Source organism: Sardina pilchardus, chromosome 17 (genome assembly GCF_963854185.1).
Source record: "Sardina pilchardus chromosome 17, fSarPil1.1, whole genome shotgun sequence".
In the NCBI taxonomy this organism is placed as follows: domain Eukaryota; kingdom Metazoa; phylum Chordata; class Actinopteri; order Clupeiformes; family Clupeidae; genus Sardina; species Sardina pilchardus.
In genome coordinates, this window is record NC_085010.1 from 25,627,004 (window position 1) to 25,651,053 (window position 24,050).

Sequence of the window (24,050 nt, forward strand, 5' to 3'; positions counted from 1 at the left end):
GGATGAACGAGGGTGAATAATTTGAGGCTGTTTAGAAAACTGCTCATTGTCGTCGTTCATTGCATGTACAGATATTAAACGTCTTTTTGTACATTCTACTCAGATTGAGGCGTTGATCCATTATTTCGGCATGCTTAACCATGGCCCCAAGACACCGAGACCAAGCTGGCTGGCCAAACCGGTAGCCTACTCTGAAAAACGTAACCACTTCAGTATGTTTATGGAGCAAATTAGGGCGCATGCGTCTTAGGGAGGTTTGCCCCCACCCATCTAGGCTGCCACCACAGGAGAGAAGAAAGGGGCAGGTGTGACAGCAGGAGGCAGGGCAAATGGATGGATCTCACTCGGTCGGTCCCTTAGTTACAGTAACCATCTTACGCACTGTGCTTCTAAGTGATCAAAGAAAGACGACCTGCTGATGTCAGTTAGAACAGGTATTTTCTAGCAAAACGAAGCAAAACGTCATGTCTACTTTTTCTCATCGCCTCTCGGAGTATTTCAGGCTAGCTTGCTGACTGGGACACCCTGATCTGACGTTAATGTAACTGACCGTGGATCTGTCCAAAGGTGAGTTGCTAGCTAACCAAAAATTGATACCAACTGCCCCTAACGTAGCAGCTAACTTCAGTCATTCTGTTGCTGGTAACGTTTGCTAATGTGTGTTAGATTAAACGCTGAACTGCTTAGTTATTCGATATGAGCGTTAGCATAAAGCAGTACAAGGTAGATGTTGACTCAATGTTTGGCTAACTAGCACCTGCCATACATCACTTAATAGCTAACATAAGGTGTTTGTTGCTGGCTAGTCACTACACTGATATTTACAGCATGGCGAGGCTAAACATTGCGTCCAACATCCTAACGTTAAGGTTACTGCATAAACTGTTATAGGGTTTCCCATGATCCTTCCCTTGTTCCTTATCTATCGTATCAAGGGATGCTATGCTGCTGTAATGGATACTTCACGATGGAGGAACGATCTATGTCACGTTACATTTAGCATGTTCCAAACGCTTCTAGAAAATAATGTGTCAGTCTCTTTACATCAGTATCCTACCGTCTAATGTGTGTTTAACATGTTGTAGTAATACTCTCTCCATGTGCTTAATGCTGTCCATCAAGGTCTTATAAGGTGTAGTTAGTTGTGTATCATCCACGGTTTATGCGCAATCATCTTTATTTTGTTAGAGTCATGTTCTGTTGGAAGCTCACACGGTGCTACTTAATTGTAGTTTACGTTGTTTAGAATGTCTAATGGCTAAGAGTCATGTTTTGTTGGCAGTGTGCTGCCTCACTTTAAGCTGTCTTATGATTTGACTAATGTCCAGTCTGCTTCTCCCCCATCCCCCTATGCCTTGCATAGTTTAGGGATTGGTCGAAGTCTGGAGTCGATGGAACTCAGAGCTGTTATGTGCAAAGGTTGTGTTGTGCCTTTGAAAAGCTAATATTCTTTGACACTGACACATTAGGTTAGTTGTGGAGCTGTCGGAATCGATTCCCATTTGGAGAGTCTTGAAAACATTTCATACCCAATGAGTGTTACACAGGCCCAATAAAAGATGATTGACGAGCAAAATGTATGCCTGGCTACATACCAGAGATCTCCTTTCAGAGATCCAGCATGAGATGATGAACCATGAACTGTTCACATGTCATCCAACTAGACTATGGTTAAGGTGTCTTGAAGCCCAGTTTGGGGTCAATCTGTTCTGTGAAAGGTAACAATTTAATGTCATGCCTCTCCGAATGACATATGATCTTCCAAGGATGGTGTGTTGACACTGGGTCCATTGTTTCCATCTTGGAATTTCCACTGCCTGCTGGAGCAGGCTGTCTGACCAAAGATCCTTCCGCTTTAACTCTCTCTGGTTTGACCCATCAAGCATCCTCCACAGAGAATCTCTGACCAAGTCGTCCAGCACTGCCAGGGTCAGACTCACCAGTACTCAGTCTCAGCCTGCTTCCTCTGCCCTCTCCTGAGCTGCCCCCCCCCCCCCTGCCCTCTGGCCGGGTCGTGCCTCAGTAATCCACAGGGGCTGGCTTACCGAGTCTGTTGTCTAGTGGACAGCCGGCACCTCCTGCTGTGGGGTTGCACTTACAAGCTGGGGGTAGAGAGGGGAGAATAACAAACACTATAGTTTGAACTCTGCACCCTCTCTGTATCCTACTCCGAGAGAGTAGAAGAAGGGTTATGGTTGGCGTGGCGGTGTGTCTTTGGTCTGCAAGGTCTGATGGAGAGAGTGATGAAGATGATGGAGGACGAGGATGCTATCTCTCCTCGATTAGAGTGGACTGTAACTGGATTATCTCTCTCCTCTCGTGGCTCTCTGGCTGCTACAGTATACCCATCTCTCTCCAGTTGTATTAGCCTACATAATTTCTATGTTCCGCCAGAAGCCAGGAGCATCTCTTGTTCTCTTTCCCATCTCTGTCCTCTGTTTTGTGTTTTTTAACCCCTGAAGTCTCTAATCTGAATTTGTTAACTTAATTCTGAGACTGAAGCTTTAGTGCTATAGATTGCAGGGTTTTTTTCTACAGTAGAGGCATATATGGCTAGCCAGCTCATTTATAAGTAGGTTATATCATGGTCCTGAACAAATTGGTAATACTGGCTTTATGCTTTGGAAGCTAAAAAAACCCCCACACAAAATAGACATAATCGAGAGAAAAAAAGTGTGGTTGTCCTAATGGAAATGAAACAAGTACATCAGATGGATTGTGGGTTGCAGTGCCCCGAGTAGCAGTGAGAGAGCTGCTATGAAGGTTGATGTCCGAGGGCTTAATGTGGATGTTTTGTGTGGTTTATTGCTTTCACCACCTTCCTGGTGTAGCCCACACACAGTCTCTAGCTATTGTTAGACACAGCGATCGGCTCAGCCCAGCAGCACACCTTCAGTACAGGTTTGGCCATCTCCACGGTAATGGATTGACTGACAGCAGCAGAACACACACTGACTGACTGGACGTTTGAAAAGAAGGAAGGACTTCTGGGCAGGGCTCACTTTGAGTCGGACTGTGCTTTGTCATAACATATTTTTGGTCACGTAATGTGCTTATCATGTACTTTTGCTCCCTATCTTTCAAGCACATTCTATACTAGGAAATGTGCTATATAAATAAACGTCACTTCACTTTACACATAGGCTAGTGGATAGATGTGTTTGTTCATGAACACATTGGTTTAAACTCACTAGCACTGCTCTTTGATGCGTCACTGTTGAAAGGGTTTGGTTTGGGAGCCAGGGCAGGGGAATGTTGTTATTAAGGGATGAGATTGGGATGATGATGGAACCACCACGGCATGCTCCAGATAAGCAAATGACATACAGATGGGCTGAGAAGGAAATGAGGTTTTGGTCCCTGGGCTTGGAAGGCAGGAGGGACAATCCATCCTTTGTGTGTGTGTGCGGGACTGTGATTGAGCTGATGCATGTCAGTTGACAGTGCTCCAGAAGGTCTCAGATATTAAGACGAGAAGCTTGAATGAACAGCATTTATCTCTCTCTCTGTGTCTCTCTCTGTGTGTCTCTCTCTCTCTATCTCTCTCTCTCTCTCTCTCTTTCTCTCTCTCTCTCTTATTGCTGTCCTTCTCTCCCTCTCTCTCATTGCTGGCCTTCACTCTCCTTCTCTCTCTCTCTCTCTCTCTCTCTCTCTCTCATTGCTGTCCTTCTCTCCCTCTCTCTCATTGCTGGCCTTGTGGTTCTTTCTCGGTAATGTGTGTACAAGACAGCTCGCCATGCCTGCTGTGTTGCTAAAGCCGTTTTGCTCACATGAAGTTGCTCTGATGCTTATTGGAAGAGAGAAAAAGGATCAGACTTCAGTTCATATCAGGCTAGTCTAGTGTAAATCACAATTTCCCAACCGGTTTCCTAAAGGTTTGTCTCACCTGTAGTAGTTTTGTGGGCTGACAGGAGAAACCTGTTTCAATCTAGTCATTGTATTATTTTTCCCTCTTGTCAGACACCTCCATTTCATCCTGCCTATCTTTTAGCTTATGATATTAGCATAGCTAGCACCACCTCACCGTCACATCTCTAAGGCAGTCTCTAGGCTAGTCTACAGCGAGACAATGTGGGCGATTTCACTGCTGTGGTCGGTAACTGTTAGTGCCGCTCCTTTGCGCACAAGCTGTGCGCTGACGCGCCCTCGCCTCCCTGTCCCAAGGGGGGGAATGTTCATCTGACAGCCAGCCAGCCAGCCAGCCAGCCAGCGTTGCCTAGCCGCCGCACACGGCTGTCGCGCCGTCATCTCCGGCTGGGTGGCCCGCATTCCGCAGATTGCGCGAATCTCGCGGCCGACGGAGCTGTTGGCGTGGCGATGGCGGCATATAGGGGCGAAAAAAAAAGAGCTTCTCTGAGCTAAAGCATGGTGGGAAGGAGGAAAGATAGGTTAGATGGAGTGTGGAGGAAGATATTGTTGCACGACGATACCCAAGGTTTGGGCCCAGGAATCCATGAAGAAGCTGTTTCGGCAAATGAAATTAGATGGGTTGGTGGCTGGATGTTGAGTACAGTTGAGCTCAGTCACAAGACACTCCCATCTCATGGGAATGCTACAGTACATGCAGAATCGAGGTCAAAGAGAGGAAAAAGGTACCAAGCCAAGCCCACTATAGTGCTAGTTAGCCAATCACACTACTACGTTATCATTTACACAAGCGGAATGAATGCATTGTGTGTGGATGAGTGAGCGAGTGTGTATAGAATTTTTGCCTGTGAGGAAGGAGAGAGGGAGAAACCAAAAGACGGTTAGTCAGCCTTGACTCTGTTTGGGTGCAGGTGCTTCAGTGCAGTGTGTGGAGGCCTTTCAGAATGACAGATTATCTGGAGTGCTGCCTTTTTGTTCTAAAATAACAGTCCTCGGGCTTTGTTCCTCATGCTTTAAAGGCCTTCGCCTCAGATACTCATTTTTTCTCATGATTTTATGCTCTGGCTGACTAAAAACGCCCACTTATACCTGCAGTGCGAAAACAGGTTAAGAGTTGCACTTGGTTGCGACTTTATTCGCTCACTGTCCGTCCACTTTAGATATAAAATTGGATATGGAAATGTGGCCCTAAACAACATTTTGTTTCCTATTAAACCATCAACATATCACACACTCACACACATTCTGATTCTAAAATATCTCATTTTTGTTGAGCCATTTTGAACTGTTCAAATAGTCATAGAGAATTCTATTCACAAGGGGCTAGATTTGCAATCCCACTGCTTCAAGATTCCTTAACTGTGCAAGCTTTGGTACCAGTTACCACATCTTTCCAGCATGTTCAAACGGACCGCAGACGTATTTTTGTCAGACAAGATGTCGATAGTGGTATGCCAATTGTAACAGCCCAATGCATGTCATGTACAGGACGTTGTGGGTGCCCTCTCCTCGTTTCCTGTGTGCTGCCCTCCAATACCGTCTGAAGGGTCAGCAGCAGCTGTGTGGTGACCCCACCCTGCCCTCCTCAGCAGCCAAACATTGATTTCTCCGCACCGATTACAGCAAGCCTCTGGTTGATGAATGGACATTATAAATCATGGCAGGTGTCAGGGAATGAGTGATGATGAGCTGCTGCAGAGGAGAGCTTGTGGTGGAGGGAATGAATGTGTGGGGATTTTCCTCAGGGTAAGAAATTGTGTGTGTGTGTGTGTGTCTGTCTGTGTGTGTGTGTGTGTGTGTTTGTGTGTACGGTGGGGTGGAGTGGAGTGGAGTGGAGTAGGAAGGGGGTGGTTATGGACCTGAAGCTCAAATTACAGTGGGTACGGGTTGAGAATGCACCTTCTCCCGCGGGACTCCCGAAGAGATCCCGCAGGCCGTCAAGCCGATTTTTTTCGAGGCTAAGGCAATGTACCCAAACAACCACCAGGTGGCAGAAAGTTTCATCCCGCATTTCAAAATGATGAAGACCGCATATCCGTCAATAGTCGACTCCTTAATCTCATTTAATCATAACAATGAAGGTGATGACTGGCGAAATTATTCAAACGACGTTTCAATGAACCATTGTTGAAATGAATGAAAATGGTTATAGAAAATCGCCTACAGCCTAACGCCGACACAGCTGATTCTTTGATTGATTCTAAGCTGTTTTGATGTAGGGGATGGGTAAACTGGCGCGCTACAAACATGCTACCAATCAAATGTAATATTAGTAGGACTAGCCTACTTAGACACTTTAGTCATAGGCAACGTTGCCATGTTAATTTGGGCTAGAAGTGCTTGCTTGTGGTGGCGCTCCTGTCCGCTGCTTCTCCCGAATTGTGTGGCAAATTTGTCAGCAATCAGCTTAAATGTCAAATCATATTTATTTCTCTTTGTCGCCATGGTATTGGGGGAAACGCGGAGAAACGAGATGGTCAGTCCTCGTATTTTTTCTTCGCGTTTCGTTATAAGAAATAGGCTATATAAGTAATGTAATGGTCAATTTGCTGCGCAATTGACCAAGCAACCGCGGACCGACAGAAAAAGAAAGCAAACGTTGCTGCGGAAATGCTTGCTTATTTGATGTGTTTAAACGTAGAGCCATACAATTAGGTGTGTCTGTTATTATGATAATTTTCGAGCATAACTGGTTGTCCATAGCTCAGTGACAGGTGTTAATAGCCTTGCCATAAGCACTGCTGCAGGTGCTTCTTTTATTATGCGGTTAGAGAAGCGCTTACTCATATAGACTATAACTCAGGGACAGGTGCAAAACCACCAACTGGGATGGATCGAAGGGCAAGCAAGCACTGCCACACAACGTGAAGGCCTTTGTGTTGTCAACACTAAGCAGAACGTTTCCTACGATGGGGAGAAGTGGCCGCAAGGACTGCATCGATAAGATCAACGAATAGCCTACAGTAATGTTTTACAACCCAGCTGGTATCCGCTGTTCATTCCGACATATCCCCACTCGGCGGTAGGCCTAGGCCTATTTAACTTTTATTTCAAACAACGTGCCATTCCGACATGAGGTCATTAATAGGCTATTAATGTCATAACTATTAGGCTATCATTAGACCTCATCGGTTTTGAGAGCTGGAAATACATGTGTTTGCTAAATATCGGTTGTTGTGCATGTTGCGTTCGCGACTCGGGGAAGTGAAAGCAGTTCTGTAAAGACATTGCAAGTTTTCATGGCGATCATCTGCGCCGCGCCGCGCAGCTGTAGCTGATTGTGAAAGCCGATTGGAAATACATAAGTTTAGAGCGAACGTTTCAACTATGTTTGCCATGGTAGACAAAAACACTCAAATAAAACAATAGCCTAACAAATAACTGCATGCGTAATGGACACGGCTCTATATCCTAAATAATTTTCGAGGTTCGCCATTTGGTAATATGACCTATCCTTACTGACAATATTTGGATTGGACAATTTAGATTGAGCACAACTAAAGTTGCACGAAGGCAAAATACAGTCCTAAAAGCCTATTCTATATAGCCTGGCCAATATTGTAGATGTGCAAAAGCAGCATTTGCGTGCGTGCTTGCCGGTGAGGTGTAGCCTACAAAAATGAGCATAACATCTGATTATTAAAGTATGGCTATAGGATATAGGCTAGAGAAGAGTTGGTTTAAAATTCAAGTGTAGTAAAAAAGTTTGTGCACATCCCCGGTCAAGGTGCAGAACAAGAGTAGGCTAAATCATAAAAAATGGAAAAAGGTTCGCACACTTGAAATCCTTCTTTTTTGATTTGATTTTATTTTCTTTATCACAAAGGAATGACGTTTCGACCGTGTGGTCTTCTTCAGATTAAAATTCAAGTACGTGCGCTATTTAACCCCTCGAGACCGACTGCAGTCTGCTGACACAGCCAGACGACTCTCCCAACCCATTCATTCGTTTTGGCCGATATAACCCATTCATTCGTTTTGTGCGTATATAGATTCCTGCATGCTGCATTACCGTGACCCTTAGCCTACCTTGTGGATGATTTTTTCTCATTGGAATACAGCAGGACAGAATGCCTTTTATCTAACAAACGCAAAAGCTGAGATTGTTGGAAGGACTAGGCTACTCAACAAACTTGTTTTTCGTTTCTGGGAGATCTCGTTATCGTTTTGGATTGTCGGATTTTTATACTTATAGGTTGGACTTATGGACAATGAACTTTGAGGGGTGGTTGTTAGTGCTTTACAAAGCTTTGTGTTAATAAGTGTCGGTCCTCCTATCCTTCAGCTCACTGCGCGATGCAGTTGCGCATAGTGGCCAGCCACAAAGTCATTAACTGTTTACGACACAATACATGATATTTGTGTTTTTCGTTTCTTAGATTTAATGCATGTTTGACATGTAAACAGGCCTTCAGTCCGTTAACTTAAGGCCTTCTTTTGCATGGGGTTGCTCGCATCCGCCCGTAACCTAGACTATTATGTGCGTAGTGGCTGCATACTCTTGATTATAATAAGAGGCAAATTGTTACAGGACAACTTAAACTGACTTCCCCAATGCTTCCCCGCAGCACATTACATTTTAATATAGGCTAATATAGGATGAACAAAGTCTATGGACTTGCTATATTAAATCCAGTAGCCTAATAATTCTATGCGCCACGTCTTTTCACGATTTCGCAAGTGATGCAGTAGGCTACGTTTAAACATCGACAAACGTCTGTGAGACTACCCATTTCATGAAGAGCAATTGTCGTGTGCGATCATTCCCCCTCCCCCACACTTGTCTAACCAGTTCACTAGACATTATAGCCTACCTATATGAGGCATTGAGGACGATTGCCTCCCTTCCCCCTCTCTCTCGACAGACACTTCCTGACACTAGGGCTCGGGATCAAGACATCAAAACTTTGCGGGCACAGCCACATTGGCAGCTTCACTCCTTAGTTTACTATGGATTACTATGGATTTACTCCCGCCTTTTAGTGTGTTCCTGTTACTTAGTTTTTGCCTTCTTGGTAGTATGTTGCTGTGTAGTGGGGTGTAACAGTGCAACCCACGATCGCAAGAGGAAAAGAATAAATCGCTACTATATTTCTGCTTCTTGTCTTGTGCATCTGAATGAATGGATATTACGTTCAGTGCTATACCAATGGCGGCGATATTCCTAGAATGCAAGGCGTGTGCCCGAGCCCTATTATGTAAATGTAAAAAATGTGTGTGTGTGTGTGCGTGTGTGTGTGTGTGTGTGTGTGTGTGTGTGTGTGTGTGTGTGTTGCGCTTTTTAATAAAATAATGCCTCTTGTCTTAATGGGTTCCGGAGGTTCGTAGAGTAAGTTTTGAACCCCGATCGCTGACGTATGATTAAGATGCCTCAACCATTTACGCCACAGTTCGAGTGTCAATCTCTTCGCACTTCGCACCAAGAAATATAAAGGATTCAGTCAGTCGAGTTCATTTATTCGCGGCATGCACTTGAAACGCCGATCAAAAGTTCTGACATGTTAAACTGACGTTAGTCATTAATTCACCACATGATAAAATGCTGTTATATTGACGCACAGTAGCCCACGGTAGTCTATGTCTATCTCTGAATCAACATGAACATGCATAACGAGATCCATATATTCTAAGTTGCTAGAAACTTCTTTTGCGGAGCTAGGCCTACTAGTCGATGGTTACAATGAATCACCCTCACTGCCCTATCGCATATCTGACCATTCATTGTTACAATGTTACAAAATGCGCGATCTTCTCCATGCATGTAGCCTATGGTTATAAGTAAAGTGACATGATAGGCATGTAGGCCTATTAAAGATATTTCTGTTAAATACATTTTATTTTCAGTTGTCAAAAGTGGTGGGGACAAAATCTGTGATAAAGTGCTGGGTAAGCTACCCAGCGTCGCCGGTTAAAATGAACATGCCTCCGTTTTAAAATAGCCTATAGGCCTACACATTTCTAAGTATTCCTAGCATAAATGTAGCCTAAATGTCCATCTTGTCCATCTCTTTCGTCTTCGCCTTGACAATAATAGCCTATTCACGGAAATGCGGTCTTGTAACCGTAATGAATTAATGAATTAATCTAAGGTTGCCTATCGAGTCTTTCAGGTTGAATTGAAGGCTTCTAAAACCATTTTCATTAATTTCAACAATGGTTTATTGAAACGTCGTTTGATTATAATTTCGCCAGTCATCACCTTCATTTTAATGATTAAATGAGACGGATTAAATGAGACGGATATGCGGAGCATTTCTCTCCCTCTCCATTGACCAAAACGTTGCTCTGGCATCTCTGCTGGACTGACTGAGTTATAGGCTACGTCGAGTGAGAGAGCCAGCTGTGAGGTACGCTGTAAAACATTCGAAAACTCTGAAACTGCAATCTGACATGCCGAGCGTGATGTCTCTTTTCTCTGCTTGTCACCAGCGCGGTGTCTTCGGGTTTTTCCGTGTTTTCCGGTATGAGCCGAACCTTCATTTTATTAGGGCGGTCTTATGTTGCCCCCTTGCGGTTGCACTTTTAATTAAAGTCCCGATGCTTCGGGAGTCCCGATGTGCGGGAAAGAAAGGAGCATTCTCAACCCGTACCATCTGTAGGCTTTGGTGATATTTGTCTTGAGCAGCAGCTGCTGTGATTTTGTGTTCAGCTGGGAAGATGTGGCTGTGGGAGATTTGTCATTTTTCTCACACCGCTGTTCACAGGGGTGAGAAATATGATTTGCTGCTGTGTGAAACGCCTACTTTTATTATAGCCTGCTGCACGGGGGATTTGGAAACTGGACCTGCGAATTGGCCTTCACACAACCAACTAGCAATCCAACCTCCAGAACCTCGCTGTATTACCTCCAGAGTTGTGTGTTGTGTGGGCACTGCAGTGACTCATGCAAGCCACTAAAAGTTAATTAATCTCCGGTGATGTTCAATGACTCGTCCAGCTTTCGCTCGCTCGCAGGACTGTGAATGAGTTACACAGCGTGCTTAGCGTCGTGCCGCTGCCATCCAAATTGGGCGCGGTGGCAGCGGTGGGATAATCCACACGCTCTGAAAGATCAGTGGCAGAATCATTGAGCGCAAGAATAGGCGGCGACACCCCCCCCCCCCCATGTCTGACTTGCCCCTTTCTGGCGTCACGTCACGAGAGGCTTAACGTGGCTGCCGCTGCTCCTGCTGCTGCTGCTGCTGCTGCTGCCTGCCAGCGGTGGATGGTTTATATAGGCCACTTGATGAATTATTTTCAGCGGCGCAATTTCGCCACGGCTCCGCTCCGCCCCGCTCCGCCCCGCTCGCTCGCTCGCTCGCTCGCCACAAGATCAGCGCCACAACGGGCCATTATCGGGTTGCAGCAGCAGCCCTTGCTGACGGCCTTTGGCTGGCGTCCTGAACTCAAGATCTATACTCGCTGCGTGGTGGTGTGGCCAAGCTGCAACCTTTGGGGAAGCCAAGCCAGTGTAGATGAACCAGCCACGAAGCAGCAGAGTTGATTTGAATATGCTGTGAAGGTTAGGCCTGAACTGTACTTCATTATTATATACTTTATTTATTTTTTTGGACCAAGTATTGGATTCCCGTGTGTTGCTGAAAAGCGGTCAGCTGCCTGGTAGCCTGATAATGAGTGAACTGGCCTGTGTGAATATTTGATGAATGTTTGTGTGTGTGTGTATCAGGTGTTGTTCACCCAGTTCTGCCAAGAGATGAAGGTGACCAGTGCAGCGTCTCCCCCTGTCTCTCGCTGTCCAGAAATACCCGTAGAACAATATGGCTTCAGATCACACACATGCTGAATGCATGGTAGTTCTTGCAGTACTCACAGTAGTCGTCACACACAAAGGGGGATTCCACACAGAGAGCATTTAGTCAGTACACTCATTCACTCACACACACACACACACACACACACACACTCACATTAGCTTCTGGTAATTTTATGCACTGTGTCTGTGGTCATTAGGGCAATGACCGGCCTTTGCTGTCTGAAGTAGCATGGCTTTGTCTGGGTGACGTGGCAGAAGAGGCCAGGTCACTCTTTCTGGTCCTCGAGGAACAGACAGGCCCACCCCCACCCCCCCCCCCCCCCCTTGCTGTAAGAGGATCCACCGTCTCCATGGTGACGGTGTGAGTGGGGGTGCGGAGGGAGTGGTGGCTAGTGTTGCGGCTGGCAGTCAGCAGCAGCCCCCCCCCCACCACCACCATATCATCTCCCTGGGGAGCAGAGAGATGGGTTTCACCCTGCTGCACTGCTCAGGTGCTGGAGCTCAGACTCTGCTCTATACCTCTCTCTCTCTATCTATCTTTCTCTCTCTCTCTCTCTCTCTCTCTCTCTCTATCTGCCTCTCTTTCTTTATTTCTCTCTCTCTCTCTCTTTCCCCTCTCTATCCCCATCTCTGCCTCTCTGTCCTCTCTGATGTCTTTCACTTCTCTCCCTCTCTTTCTTTACCCCCCTTCTCTCACTCTCTCTCTCTCTCCTCCCCTCTCTTCCCCCATCTCCCTCTCTTTACCCCCCCCCTCTCTCTCTCTTTCTCCTCCCTGCTCTTCCCCCATCTCTGCCTCTGTGTCCTCTCTGATGTCTTTCACTCCCTCTTTCTTTACTCTCTCTCTCCATAATCTCTCCCTCTCTCCCACCTTTCTCTCTTGGCTCTAAGGCCGAGCCTGATGCAGCAAAGACGACCTGCTAACATGACTCTGAAATACGATGCGGCGCAACTTAATGTAATATGATGGATTTTCAATTGGAAGCCCGACCGGACTGGTACTAGACTGGAGACGTATGGCAGGGCTCTGTGAAACAGCAAATGTGAGCTCTTCAGTACTCAGCAACTAAATATTTGAACGTGGTGCAAGTTTATTGACCAGTCGGGTGAATTCCCAAAGACTTTCCTACCTGTCTACCTGTCCCTACCTCTCTTTGTTTTGGAGGTGCACACTACACAGTGCTTTGGGGCAGGCAGCGGATCCCCTGATGGGGAGGCTACATCTGGTGGAAGTTAGCGCGGACTGCTAACATGGCAGCTTAAAAATCCCATCTGTCTCCATCTCTAGAGTGCACTATCTCGCTGTCGCTGTCTGCCACGCGTACACACACAGCCTCACACAGCCTCACACAGCCTCACACAGCCTCACACAGCCTCACACAGCCTCACACAGCCTCACACAGCCTCACACAGCCACACACAGCCACACACAGCCACACACAGCCACACACACAGGCTCTCTTTCTTTATTTCTTTCTCTCTCTCTCTCTCTCTCTCTCTCTCTCACTCTCTCTGCCCTGGATCAGTTATGCAGAGATGCAGGCATTTCCCTGAAGATGCTATCAGCAATAGCTAGATTTCTGGTGAGTCCTTTCTCTCTCTCCCCCTCTTTCTCTCTCTCTTCTCCTCTCTGTCTCTCTCTCTCTCTCTCTCTTCTCTGTCATGATTTGGCAGTACTTGGGTCCCTCTCCTGCTGGGCTGCTTTGGCAAACAGCTGACATTTTCATATGACAGGTGGCTGCATCTCGCCTCAGCGCGGGAGTGCAAATCTGTCCTCCTTCCTGACAGCTTTCTCTCTCCCCCTCTCCTCTCCCTGCCTCTCTTTCTCTCTCTCCCTCTCCTCTCCCTGTCTCTCTTTCTCTGCCCCTCCCTCCGCCCCCCCCCCACCCCCTTTGTTTTGCTCCATCATCTCTTTCATCACTCCTCTCGAGCCACTAGTCTACTTTTGCCGTCCCCTGCTGTGGGTTTGTTAATGTTTGTTTCGTGTGTGTGTGTGTGCTGTGTGCCTCTGTCCATCTAATCTCGTTTTACGACTCAGGCAGCTCTGCCACTCTCCCCTCCCTGTCATTCTTTCACTTGCTTTCTTTTTCACACACTTGCTCACACACCCCCATTCTCTCTCTACCGCTCTCTTTCTGTCTTTGAACACTGAGATCCAGGCAGGTTACTCTCAACCCCTTGTTCTCCTGCTCTCTCTTTCTCCCTCTTTCTCTCTCTTTCTCTCTTTCTCCCTCTCTCTCTCTCTCTCTCTCTCTCTCCTCTCTCTCTCTCTCCTTCTCCCCCTCTCTCCCTGACCACTGAGATCCAGGCAGGTTACCCACAGCCTCTTGCACTCTCCCTCTCCCTTGCTCTCTCTCTCTCCCCCTCCCTCCCTCTCTGTCTCCCTCTCTCCCCCTCCCTCTCTCTCCCTCTCTCCTTGGCCATTGAGATCCAGGCAGGATTAGGGGCAGCAGGCAGCACCCTTCCCCGGAGCGTTAGGCAGCGGTGGGGCCCGCCAGAGCCCTCCTCCCCTGCAAATTAGAACGTTCCAGAACTCCACAGTTTCTAGGGCAGGAAGTCTCTTGGTTGATGGAAAGAAAAGCAACAACATTTTGATTGATTTGTTTATGTGAAACAGCAGAATTCTGTCTTTGCCTTACCTTAATATTATGTGCGCCTAGGCTAGTCTTGCTTGTAATAGAGTACTGTGTGTGTGTGTGTGTGTGTGTGTGTGTGTGTGTGTGTGTGTGTGTGTGTGTGTGTGTGTGAGTGTGTGAGTGTGTGAGTGTGTGAGTGTGTGAGTGTGTGTTATATGTTTGTGTGAGTGTGTTGTGTTGCGTGCGTGTGGCCGGCTGAAGCATGACGGTGTGTGATGTACAGTGACAGACCTCAGGCCAGCTGGAGCCTCATGCATTATGCAGGTCTATCCCTCTCACTCCACATCTAATCAGGTCCAGCATGCAGATATATGGCAACATGCAGGTGATGGCACAGTCCTACACACACACACACACACGCGGGCCTGTGTTTGTGTCTGGGGCCTTGCCTATATTTCAAGGGTGTGTGTATATTCTCTTATCAAGAGCCGAAACCCATATGTGTGAGCTCACATATTTACTGTGTGTATGTGTGTGTGTGTGTGCACATGCACAGATATTTGTCTTGTGTGGGCGCCTGTAATGTGTGCTGCTCCAGGCCTCTGTGTGTGTGTGTGTGTGTGTGTGTGTGTGTGTGTGTGTGTGTGTGTGTTTTTCAGGGCGTCCAGCAGTAATTTATAGCGTAGTGTTGCCCCCTTACTGTACGCTCTGTACTTTTCCTTCCATTTCCCCCTGCACTGCTGCCACTGAGAGACTGTAAATATGGGAGTGCGCATTTGGCTTGGCCTTTCAAAGCCCTCGCAGCACTGTCAGCAGTGTCCATTTTGAAAATGAGCTGTCCTGGCAACAGGGTGGCGAGACTGCGGTCTGCCCACACTGCCGCATATCGACGCCCGATGTGCCCCCGGTGATCCGGCATCGGTGCTCCTGTTGCCACGTGAACCCTACTTGATTGGCAGCTGCAGTGCCCAGTCAGGCTCATGTAAGGCCATTATTACCTGAGGCTGATTAAGAAGGAGGTGGGGGAGGTCTAATCTGGGAAACTGACGGTCTGTGTTGAAACATCAAAGGGAGGGGGCATCACGATTGGTTGTTTAACCTTTGGATTACATGATAAGGCGTGTCTTTACGAGGTGTTGCCGAGAGAGCGGAGAAGGAAAAAGGTAGAAATCCTGGAACTGGGTGTGGAAGACCTGTCTGATGGGAATGATACAGTCTGTGACAATGACTGTTGTTGTTGTTGTTGTTGATGTTGTTGTTTTTTTTGTTTTGCCAGACCTAATAGAGGAACACAAGGGTGCTTAACTTACAAACAAAACTGCTGAGCTTTTTCACGGGCCGCCGAGAAGTGTCGAGCGTGTGCGTTTGAGGTTGGAAGGATTAGACAGACTGCAGAAGTGAAAAATCTTTTGCTCATTTCCAGTTTGTAGTGGCTGCCAGTTAGTCTGAGGTCTGAGTCACGGCTCAAAGCTTGCAGCAGCACAGAAGCAAAAATATGCACTTTCAAAAACTCTTGGAAATGTAATTAGTTGTTGGCAGCTGATGTTGACAGCACAGACTAACGTCTGGCTCAGACCTTTGTCAGCATGCACACAGTCGATCAGAATCAGCTCTTAAACAACTAAAGCAAAAAAAGTAGTAGTATTAGTATAGATGTTTGGTGAGATGGAGAATGAAATGGTAAATGGACTGCAATGCATTCATGTAGCACTTTTCTACTCCTCCTAGCGCTTTACAGAGTAATGCCTCATATACACACACACACACACACACACACACACTCTTAAATGACAATGACTAAGGTTGCCATGCAAGGTGCCAAGCTGCACATCAGGAGCAGTTTGGGGTTTCAGTGTCTTGTTCAAGGACGCTTCGACAGGGTCAGGACTCAGGAGGAATCTGGCTAGAACCACCAGCCTTCCACTAAGACCAATATTAAGCTTGCAGATTGGGCTTACCCATTCTTTAATGGCTGAATGACTGGAATGCTCCACTGTGTTGAACCCAATTCTACCCTTTTCCTCTTGACATCCTGTTGGCATTCAGCGACCAGCCTGTTGTCTCTCTGTTGCAGGTGTTGTTATCCAGCCTGCCCTGCCCTTTATCACCAGCGCATCTCTCCTCACAAGGGGCTCAGGGAACGATGAGCCCAAATAACAACTGTCTCTTTTGTCCCTTCTCTCTCTCCCTCTCTGTTCCCCCTCTCTTTCTTCTCTCGTCCCCCTCTCTGTTCCCCCTCTCTTTCTTCTCCTCTTCTCCAGGAGACCCAGACGGCAGACGGACACGTGTTGCGTCGAGCGGACGGCGGGCGGCGAAGAGAAGGCTAGTCGGGGGTCGGATCTCTGGAGACGTGGAGGCTGCCAGCGCTACGGACGCCAGCGGCGCGCTTTTCTGATCTCCCAGCCGCGCAGTCTCCCGCTTCCACAAAAGACATTCATTAAAATGGTGGGTCTGTCAGCCCTGTCTGTCGCAGGCTCTCTGTCCAGCCAACAATGGCGTGGTCAGATAGGGAGTGAGAAGGGCAGCCGTTTTAGCAGTAAATTCTAGCAAGATGACACAGTCTGTTGCCACAACAAACTACTTGTTTTCTAAACAATTATTGTCAATAGATTGATACTGTATAGGACCTGTATTATAATTGTGTAATTGTAGCATCACCATAGGATACACATTGTGTCACAGTTGGTAGATATATGATGCACTATGGCATGCGTGTATCATGTATGAACACAAGTACGAGCACGCACTCGCAATATTACATGTCACACTGAATACATATTGGTATGTATGCCGAGGCTTCTGAAACGAGCCCCTCTGAGCGATTGCACCTGGCCCTGTGTGTGAGTGTGTGCGCGCATGTGTGTGTGTTTGTGCCCAGCTGCCTGTAGTAAATGTGACCCACTTTAAGCAGACTCCCAGCACAGCAGAGGCCACGGCGCCTAGCCACGCCGAGACGTGCCAGTCTTTAATCAGAACGCCCGCACCTGGGACAGAGAGAGAGAGAGAGAGAGAGAGAGAGAGAGAGAGTTACACTTTATAATCCCTCATGCTGCAGCTACAATCAGGCCACGAGACGCATTAACCGGCCCCTGCACACACACACACACACACACACACACACACACACACACACACACACACACACACACACATACCTGTGGATGTAAGAGGTCTGAGGGATATGTGACATTAGGGGCTCACCGCAGAGATTACTTGATGCTGTTGTTGCATTGCGGAGATTACTTGATGCGGTTGTTATTACTGTGGAGGAGCAGGATTGAGGAGGATTTTGAGCCAATGTTCTGTGTATGTGAGTTGTTATGTCTGTGTTGTTATAACAGATTGCCTTTCACAGTCCTCTTCAGATATCCATGCATGTGTAGAGGGGAGGGAGGGGGGGGGGTGCATTAGCATTTTCCCAGCGCAAACCAGCACTTCTATGCATTGCTAGTTTCCATAGATTCATAAAATGCTTAATCACTGATCTGTGCCATTTACTTATTGTACTCTGTGTGTGTGTGTGTGTGTGTGTGTGTGTGTATGCGTGCGTGTGTGTGTGCATGCTCACCTCAGGCCTGTGTATGATGAGCGTGGGCGGGGCTATGGCCAGCGAACCCCTGGAAGGCTTCCACGAGGTGAACTTGGCTTCTCCCACCACGCCGGACCTCCACGGCCTGGCTGCTGACCACCAGCGCTCGTCCAGAGGCGGCACACCGGCCGGCACCAACGCCGCCACCACCGCGGGCACCACGCCGCCCACGGCCATCTACCGCACACACTCGCTCTCGGCGCGCCCCAACGCCCTGCGTCCTGCCGACCAGCTGCCCACACAGCCCGTCTACTCCACCCCGCGCCACCTGGGCACACACCTGGTCAACGAGCAGCCGCACAATGGCAGGTGTGTGTGTGTGTGTGTGTGTGTGTGTGTGTGTGTGTGTGTGTGTGTGTGTGTGTGTGTGTGTGTGTGTGTGTGTGTGTGTGTGTGTGTGTGTGTGTGTGTGTGTGTGTGTGTGTGTGTGTGTCTGTGTGTGTCTGTTTGTGTGTGTGTGTGTGTGTGTGTGTGTGTGTGTGTGTGAGGAAGGGGGAGAGAAAGATAGAGAGAGAGAGGGGAAGGGAGAGAGAGAGTTTCCCCTGGAGACAAGGTTTCTCCTGAGAAGATGAGAATCATTATTCACTTACTTTCTCTTTGTCCCCTGTGGGACCAACATCGCCACAGTGTAAGCTATTATCGAGGAGCGTAATCTTCAGTCCATATGTCTTAGGATGGTGATGGAAGGTTTTTAGACACATTTGGAGTCTAAAAATGTGCTGTATTTTTAAAGAGAAACCACGACCAAAGGAATTTAAATTTGACTTATTATTTGTTTGCATTCAATTCATTTCATTAATTTAAGTATGCTAATTATCCTTGGTTGAGATGTTTGAACATATTGTTGAATTTATAGCCTTTTTTTTTTCAAACGCACAGGCAATTTGGAATGCAGAGGTGGTCTTGGTCTGCCGAGTATGTATCACATGCATACCTTGTACACTGATAGATAGAGGAGGCACAGAAGGCTTTCAATCAAATCATGTGCTGGGACAGGGCAGGGTTTCACATGGGGTACTTATTTTGGGTGTTTGACTGTTTGCTGATCAGTTGATTAGCTGGAACTAATTGTGCATGATTGTCTATTGATCATGTGAGGGCATTGCGTGCTAACGGTGCATATCTGTGTGTGTGTGTGTGTGTGTGTGTGTGTGTGTGTGCACGCCCCCCTGCAGTGTTCCCGGTCTGGACGCTGCCACGTCCGAGGCGGACTCTGCCGAGGGCGGAGAGGAAGGGGAGGACCCTCTGAGCCTGAGCACCGACAGCCTATCACGGCTCAGGAGCCCCTCCGTCATGGAGGTCCGAGAGAAAGGCTACGAGCGGCTGAAGGAAGAGCTGGCCAAAGCACAGAGGGTAAGAGCCCCCACCCAACCCCCCCTTACTCCAGTCCAACTCGCCATAGTCGCCATGGACCCATTCCCATTGAACACACTCCTGTTTCATTTCCTCATGCGCTCATCTACACACATAATGGTCTGTTTTTGTCCTCGGTTTGTGTCTTTGTCATGGTTGGGATTTTTTTTGCGTGGCGGCCATAGCGTTCATAGCGACGTCGCTTTATGATCCTTCGATGTCGGCTCTTCCTATCATTGTGCGGCAGAATTGGCAGAAACGTTGGATTGTTCACCCACTAACACGTGAGCTGGGGTTAGACCGTCGTGAGACAGGTTAGTTTTACACTACTGATGAAGTGTTGTTGCAATGGTAATCATTCTCCGTACGAGAGGAACCGCAGGTTCAGACGCGGAAGGCGGTGACAGTCGTCTCTTCTTCTTCTTCCTCTTCTTCTTCTTCTTCTTCTTCTTCTTCTTCTTCTTCTTCTTCTTCTTCTTCTTCTTCTTCTTCTTCTTCTTCTTCTTCTTCTTCTTCTTCTTCTTCTTCTTCTTCTTCTTCTTCTTCTTCTTCTTCTTCTTCTTCTTCTTCTTCTTCTTCTTCTTCTTCTTCTTCTTCTTCTTCTTCTTCTTCTTCTTCTTCTTCTTCTTCTTCTTCTTCCTCTTCCTCTTCCTCCCGTGCCCCTTGCTGGTGTAGCGGGTAGCCATTTTGAAGGAGGCAGCTGGTCCAGGCGCTGGTGGAGCCGTTAGCGCTGCTCCTCTGCAGTGACGGAGCCAGCCCCGGCGCATCTGTTATTTTTAGCCCTCGCGCTGACTGTCACCGCCGGCGACGCACGCACCACTCCCGCTGTGTTCTAGCAGCGGGGCGTCGCGATGCGTCGCTTTAGAACAAGACACCATCCACCCACCCCCTACATGCACACACACACACACACACACTCATACTCTCTCTCACCCACCCACGCACGCATTCAGTTTTCTGTCTGATCCGAGGGGTGCCCTGCGCCTGTTTTAGCGAATTCAGCGCACCGGCCACAGGGAGCCCTCGGGCTCAGGAGAGCCGTGGCCGTACGAGGCTCATGTGGCCGCGCCTGACAGGTCATTACACAAACAAAGCCGGCGCCGCGACGCGAGCCGAGGCGAGGCGAGGCCGTCCCCCCCCCAAGGGCAGCAACACTGTGGTGGCACTGCAGCACCACCCATGAGGGAGCTGTTGACTAATATTGCCTTCTGACACAGTGCAAATGACACGGGGTGTACACACACACACACATACACACACACACACACGCACACACACACACACACACACACACACAAGCACACTACAGCATTTATAAACTATAGGAAGGCTTAATGGTATCTATGCTATTAATAATTCTTTCTTGGCATCGTATCTATCTTGAGCCAGCAAGTGCTTGTAATTTGATGCATGCATGCCATCTAAAAAGGGACATCGCTGAGATTGAGAAAGAATGTAAATGCTCTTCAGGCACTTTCAAATTCACATGACGTCTTGCTCTTTGTTAATGCAATGGCTAATGAATCATGTTTAACAAAGAAGTCTGTAATATTACCCAATGGATTCTTAATGTTAACTTGACACCGTGAATGCAACTACAGCATTGATTTGAAGGAAGGTACAGTATGTGTCTGTATAAAAATGCAATCTCGTGGAGGGATTTCCTTCTGATCGTCCTGACGATTTCTGAGCAGCCGGATCAGTGCTGGGTCCGTGTCATAATCGGCTGCTGCCTGCACTGCTTTCACCGCGCTCGCGTGCTGCTGGATTATTTATCACCCAGATGCACTGGAGTCAGGACTTCTAACACTCACTAGCGCATCAGAACGAGCACAGCATAAGCTTTTTACAGTATAGAGGGTCCAGCATAAACGATTACACACACACACACACACACACACACAGTCACACACACACTCATACATATGTACACACACACACACACACACACACACACACACAGACATATGTACACACACACATATACAGTATATTTACACACACACACACACACACACACACACACACACACACACACACATATCCACGATATTCCGCAGCCAACAATGGGGGTCGCCATGACACCGAGACGGTTTTCTATTTCCGGCGAAGCTGCATCGTATCTGTTTTAACGTGACGGTTTACGGTGCTTAACATATCATAACGCATATAAAAGTCAACTTTTCTATTTTATATCGGTTATATGTGATGCAGTATATACATGCTGAGGGCAGAATTGTCAACATTTCGAACGAAATCTAAGTTGAGGCATAATCTAGTTTGCTATGGAGAACGCACATGTTAACAGAATGAACGGAAGTTGAAAACAGTATCGTAACCATCGCAACGATACATATTTCCGGGTTAAGGAAAGAGGTGGATATATACAGTATATTTACACACACATGCACATGCACATGCACACACATACACACATACACACACACACACACAGAGAGATAGTAGCCCTGCCAGAGTAGCAGTGTTGAGAGTGATGACGGCTGTGTAGCTCGGGGTCTGTGCTGTTCTGTGTTCTGTATCTGCCCCCATCTTCCCATAGGCCTTGCCAGGGTAATTATGCTGAGTGGGGGAGGCTATTAAGATAATGGCCTCTGGATCCGAGTGGTTTTCTGGGGGCCTGATGGGCTATTAGAGACGTTTGAAGAGTCTTCCTCTGCAGTCAGGCACAGAAAGATTAAGATTTGTGAAATTATAGATTACGGTCCAGATTGTGTGTTAATTTAAATAGATGGTCTATCTATTGAGTTTCAGGTGCAATTGAGGATGACCGTCCTTGCTAGTTAATAACACATGCTGTTGAACGAGACATAACACAATTAATACACAGTTTGTGTTGGTCTCTGTGATGTGGAACAAATGCCAAATTGAAATTGACGTCTGTACAACAAATTGGCATTGGCTATTGGCACTGGATTGTCTGACTGGGGGGGGGAAACAGGACATCTGGTCACCCTGTTAAATTCCTAGAGGAGGAGAAAAAAAGTCATACATTTCAGAAGTAAAACCCAAAGCATTACACACACACACACACACACACACACACACACACACACACACACAGGCACTCCCACAGGGTGTTGTAGTGCACTGCCCAGCATGTGCACTGTTAGTGTGCTGTGGTGTTTGGAGAGGAGTTTAATAGGAGCAGGTGTGTGTGTGTGTGTGTGTGTGTGTGTGTGTGTGTGTGTGTGTGTGTGTGTGTGTGTGTGTGTGTGTGGAGTGTGCCCAGTCGGCTGCCTCTCCATCTCTCCCTCCTTCTGCTGCCATGGCAACCAGATGGTGGGTCAGTTGCCTTTGCGTTTTGTTGCTGTCACTTAACCCGATGGGCACAGAGGGTCATGCACATACAGATAAACACACACACACACACACACACACACACACACACACACACACACACACATACACACACAAAATCAGCTGTTACATACTAGTGGAATTTGACTCTCTCAAGACCTCCCAAGAGAAGAGGGTATGTGTTTGTGTTCATGCACTTGAATGTGTGTGTGTGTGTGTGTGTGTGGACCGCTTGTATGTGGGCTAATCCTTGGGATATGAGCAGCAGGACTTAGCTTATAGTTAATTCCCCCAATCATTTCCCCTGCTTGGACTTCTGCTATAGGAGTGTCTGAGCACACACACACACACACACACACCCTTCTCCCATGCTCCCCATACAGTCTCTCTCTCTCCACTGCCACTTGACAGGCCACTAATTTTGCCCGAGACCAATTTAAAGGAGAACAGCTCTCCCTGTGTGCGTGTGTGTGAGCCTGTTGATATGTGTCTCACATTTGTGGCTCCGCCCGACTGTGTGCTTGGCATATCCATTAGCTGCAGAATATTGATGTGCCACCACTGGCCAGTATTATTGGGAGCTTAGATATATTGTAGTTCACTGTGACTCCAGCACACGCACACACACACACACACACACACACACACACACACACACACACACACACACACCTTTACTCAGAAGTGTTCCTCTTCAGTTGCTAAGGGAAGTAGTCTACAACTTATGACCCCTTTCACAGCTTTGTTCCAGCCCAGCTCCCACTGTGTGTGTGTGTGTGTGTGTGTGTGTGTGTGTGTGTGTGTGTGTGTGTGTGTGTGTGTGTGTGTGTGTGTGTGTGTGTGTGTGTGTGTGTGTGTGTGTGTGTGTGTGTGTGTGTGTGTGTGTGTGTGTGTGTGTGTGTGTGTGTGTTTCTAAGAATTTGTTTGGGCATGCCTCTTGGGTCACCAGGACCTGTGCTGTTCAGAGAACACTCAGAGTAATATACTGTAGTCATACTGTTTATGGCATCTGCCGTCTATTTAATTCTAGCTATCAAAACTTGGCCTGCTGTCAAGCATAATTTGTTTCTGTGTGTGTGTGTGTGTGTGTGTGTGTGTGTGTGTGTGGGTATTTGAGAGTGCATGTGTGAAGTGGAAACCTCAGTCAGGGTAATGCCAACCAACCGCTCCCAATCCACACTCCACTTAAACTTCAGCTGTGCTGTCGCCAGCTTATTAAGTGTTCCTCTGAATGTTATTTATACGGCCCAACAAGAAAAAAAGGCAACTTTATCTTTTTTCCCCATTACCTTGTTCATAATTTTTTCTTTTCCATACACATATTTTCATTATGTTGTCCTCATTTTATTTTTTGTTTCCTTAATTCATTTCATTCCATTTTTGTTTGTTGTTTTTACTTTTTGAAGGAGCTTAAGTTAAAAGACGAAGAATGTGAAAGGCTCTCTAAAGTCAGGGACCAGCTGGGGCAGGAACTGGAGGAGCTCACAGCGAGTCTGTTCGAGGTTTGTCCAGCTTCTTCATCCCTCCTCCCTCTCACTCTCCATCACTCCTCATCCTCTCTTCTCTTGTTTTCTCTCCTGTTCGTCTTGTCTCGTCA

General features: G+C 47.3%; 1 protein-coding gene across 2 annotated transcripts in view; it reads left to right on the forward strand.

Annotated features, from left to right (window-relative positions):
• The first annotated feature begins 265 nt into the window (after positions 1-265).
• The window catches only part of rab3ip (RAB3A interacting protein (rabin3)), a 39,034-nt gene continuing 15,249 nt past the window's right edge, over positions 266-24,050 (forward strand). Inside the window, exons 1-5 of one of the 2 annotated variants that reach the window (XM_062518461.1) lie at positions 267-567; positions 16,455-16,638; positions 17,767-18,091; positions 18,958-19,135; positions 23,860-23,955. In XM_062518461.1, the coding sequence (XP_062374445.1) occupies positions 17,775-18,091; positions 18,958-19,135; positions 23,860-23,955 (591 nt within the window). In that variant the 5' untranslated portion in view covers positions 267-567; positions 16,455-16,638; positions 17,767-17,774. Of the gene's footprint in view, positions 568-16,454; positions 16,639-17,766; positions 18,092-18,957; positions 19,136-23,859; positions 23,956-24,050 lie in introns of both variants that reach the window. The other variant, XM_062518462.1, reaches the window with a different exon arrangement.